The 3,110-nt window shown below is 33.2% G+C and overlaps 1 protein-coding gene across 1 annotated transcript; it reads left to right on the top strand.

Annotated features, from left to right (window-relative positions):
- Positions 1 to 11: 11 nt before the first annotated feature.
- Positions 12 to 1,828, top strand: LOC116350544 (angiotensin-converting enzyme-like; the record flags this gene model as incomplete). Its single annotated transcript, XM_031782350.1, has 7 exons — positions 12 to 292; positions 354 to 515; positions 574 to 797; positions 864 to 1,206; positions 1,283 to 1,423; positions 1,502 to 1,674; positions 1,740 to 1,828. Coding segments are annotated over 7 exons (1,413 nt in total), but the record flags the coding sequence as incomplete, so codon positions are not given.
- Positions 1,829 to 3,110: the final 1,282 nt, after the last annotated feature.

Raw genomic sequence — 3,110 nt, 5'->3', positions numbered from 1 at the left:
ATTGGACTAAGTGGTATGATTTGGCTGGAACTGCAACGCGTAAGGACCTTGAAACATATTTGCAGCTGAATAAAGAGGCGGCAAACTTGAATAATTTCACATCCGGAGCAGAAATGTGGTTGAATGATTATGAAGACGATACACTTGAAGTGCAATTGGAAAATATTTTCGAAGAAATTCGTCCGTTCTATCTTCAATTACATGCCTACGTTCGCCATTCTTTGAAACAAACATACGGCGAAGAGATTAGCGAAGATGGACCAATCCCCATGCATTTGCTGGGCAACATGTGGCAAGTATTTTTGTTCTTTGTCAATGTTGAAGGAAATGGATTTGGTTTTTCTTTATAATAGGGCTCAATCTTGGGTAAACATTTATGACCAGACTACACCATACCCTAATAAACAGTCGAAGGGTTTGACTAAGGAGATGCTTGCACAAAACTATACGGCATTGAAAATGTTCAAATTGGCCGAAGAGTTTTACGTGTCATTGAATATGAGTGCATTACCACAGTATGTCCTTCAGAAACGCCATTAAATTCGATATTCATACATTTATTCAATTGTTTAGGGCATTCTGGGAGCTCAGCTATATTGAGAAGCCAACCGATGGAAGAGAATTTATTTGTCATGGTTTCGCAAATGATTTTTTCAAAAACTCTGATGTGGCTATAAAGATGTGTACTCGAATTAGTGCAGAAAGCTTTTTTACCGTTTTCCATGAAATGGGACACATTTATTACTATTTACTATATAAAAATCAACCAATAGCTTATCGTGACGGTGCCAATCATGGTTACTATTATTTATTTATTATCAATTTTCAGCAAAAATGATTAAAATGTTCCATCAAATGTATAGGTTTTCATGAGGCTGTTGGAGACGTTTTTGCCTTGTCTGCATCGACGTCAAAACATATGCATAAAATTGGTTTGCTGAAAAATTATGAGCCAGATGAAGAGACAAGAGTTAACGAACTTTATCGAACTGCATTAAGAAAGGTAGCTTTCCTTCCTTTCAGTTATTCACTTGATCAATATCGATGGGCGCTATTTCGCGGAGAGGTGAAATCCGACGAATATAATTGTAAGTTTTGGCAGATGCGAGAATCAGCATCCGGCATTAAACCGCCAGTTCAACGCTACAAAGAAGACTTCGATGCACCAGCAAAATACCATGTTTCAGCTGACGTAGAATATCTACGGTAAATAGATCGAATTTAATTATTACAATTCTGACTTCAACATACATAATAGACCGTTCGTGGTTTTCTTCATTAGATATTTGGTGGCACACATTCTGCAATTTCAGTTTCACAAAAGCGCTTGCATTTTGGCAGGAGAATACGATCCAAATAATCCCAATAGCTACTTGTCTGAGTGTGACATATATCAAAGCACAAAAGCAGGAAATGCCTTCAAGTAAGTTCACCATAATATCTTGCATAATTTATGTTTTCAATTTTTTTTCAATACAATGTATTTAATTGTGTAATCTAGGGAAATGTTATCGATGGGATTATCGAAACCTTGGCCAGATGCGCTTGAAATTCTTACAGGGCAAAGAACAATGAGTGCGTCTGCCTTGATGGAATATTTCAAACCGCTCCAAGATTGGCTTGAGAAAAAGAATAAAGAAACGGGAGCTCAAGTTGGATGGAAGTCAGAATTCAGTGAGTTCTATGACTAATAAATCAATTAATATGCATATTTCTACTAATTTTCTCCTTTTTCACAGAGTGTTTATCAAAATCTGGTGCGGAGAAACCCATTGGAGCAGGGATAATAATCGTTCTATTTGTAACGATCTGTGTTGGCATGGTCTAAGATTCGTCATTGCAAAATGTTTATTGCAACAGTAACAACACTAAAAATAAGAACTATTTCAACGATTTTTGATCCGAATAATTTCAATTTAATGTAAATTATCAAGAGAACATGCAATGTAATCCAAATATTTGAAATTAATAAACTTTTCATTTTTTTTATTGTTGAATTTTTGAACTTTAAAGTGTCATATGAAATATGAGAATTACCCCTGCGATACCTAAAAATTACACCAAATAGTACTTAAATCAGCCGGCTTAAGTTTCCATTATGGAAATTCCATAGAAGGTCAAGGTTAGACAATTTATTTTGACGCGGGAAGTTGTTTAGAAGTAAAAGTAGAGTAAGTATTTTTTATGATCAATATTGGTATGCATATTTATACAAATTTTCTACATTTTTACATAATTATTACACTTGTGTTGTTATACAGTATTTATAACAGTTATACCTACCTAATATTCGGAAAATATACGATGTAGAAAAATTAGATTTTGAATCAAAGTATTGTACGTTTGATATAAATGTCGGAATTCTTTGCAATAACTCTCGCTCACAGATTGTTTTTTATTTATTTATTTGACTTATAAAATGATTATATTTTATGCGTTGACTATGTTATCATAAAAATTGTTGGCCCTAAACTGTTGATTGAATGTTATCGGATAATATCGTGCTGAATCATGCGCAGCACATCATGTGCTATTTGAATAGAGAAGATTTTTGTTGATCTTTTGTTAGATGTAATAAAACGATCAGATTTATACGCATTTCTTGTATCACATCATACAATGACTATAAGAATTTCTGATCTGTCTATAGTGACATTAGTTGTTTGTTGGAAGTTCCTCGAACAGGTTTGTTTACTTTCATATTTTGATTCTGAAAATTTTGTTTTAATTTTTATTATAAATTGAATAAAATCGGTACACGTGTATATTTTGCTCGAAAATAAATTTTTGATCTTGAGTTTTTTCAGAAGTTTTGCATAAGTTTTGCATTCTTCATTCATGTGATAGGTCAATATTACTTCAGTTTTATTCATATTCATTTTAATTACGATTAGAGCATTTTCAAAAGATAAGTGACGGTAATATTTCAATTGAGTTTAAGTCTAGGGGGAGACACGGACTTTAGTATTGCTAATTTTTCCTAGTTTTTTTAGTAAATCGCATATAACATGTACATTTGTAGGACCTAATGAGTCCTAATTTTTCTTAGTTTTTCAACACTCGGCACTACATTTTGTCGCAGCGTGAGTCTCGTTATATATTTTCATTAC

This window comes from Contarinia nasturtii, unplaced genomic scaffold (genome assembly GCF_009176525.2).
Source record: "Contarinia nasturtii isolate CC-2019 unplaced genomic scaffold, AAFC_CNas_1.1 Cnas_scaffold_4305, whole genome shotgun sequence".
NCBI classification, from domain to species: domain Eukaryota; kingdom Metazoa; phylum Arthropoda; class Insecta; order Diptera; family Cecidomyiidae; genus Contarinia; species Contarinia nasturtii.
Note: the sequence above shows the minus strand (reverse complement) of the source record. Positions and strands in the feature narration are given on the sequence as shown.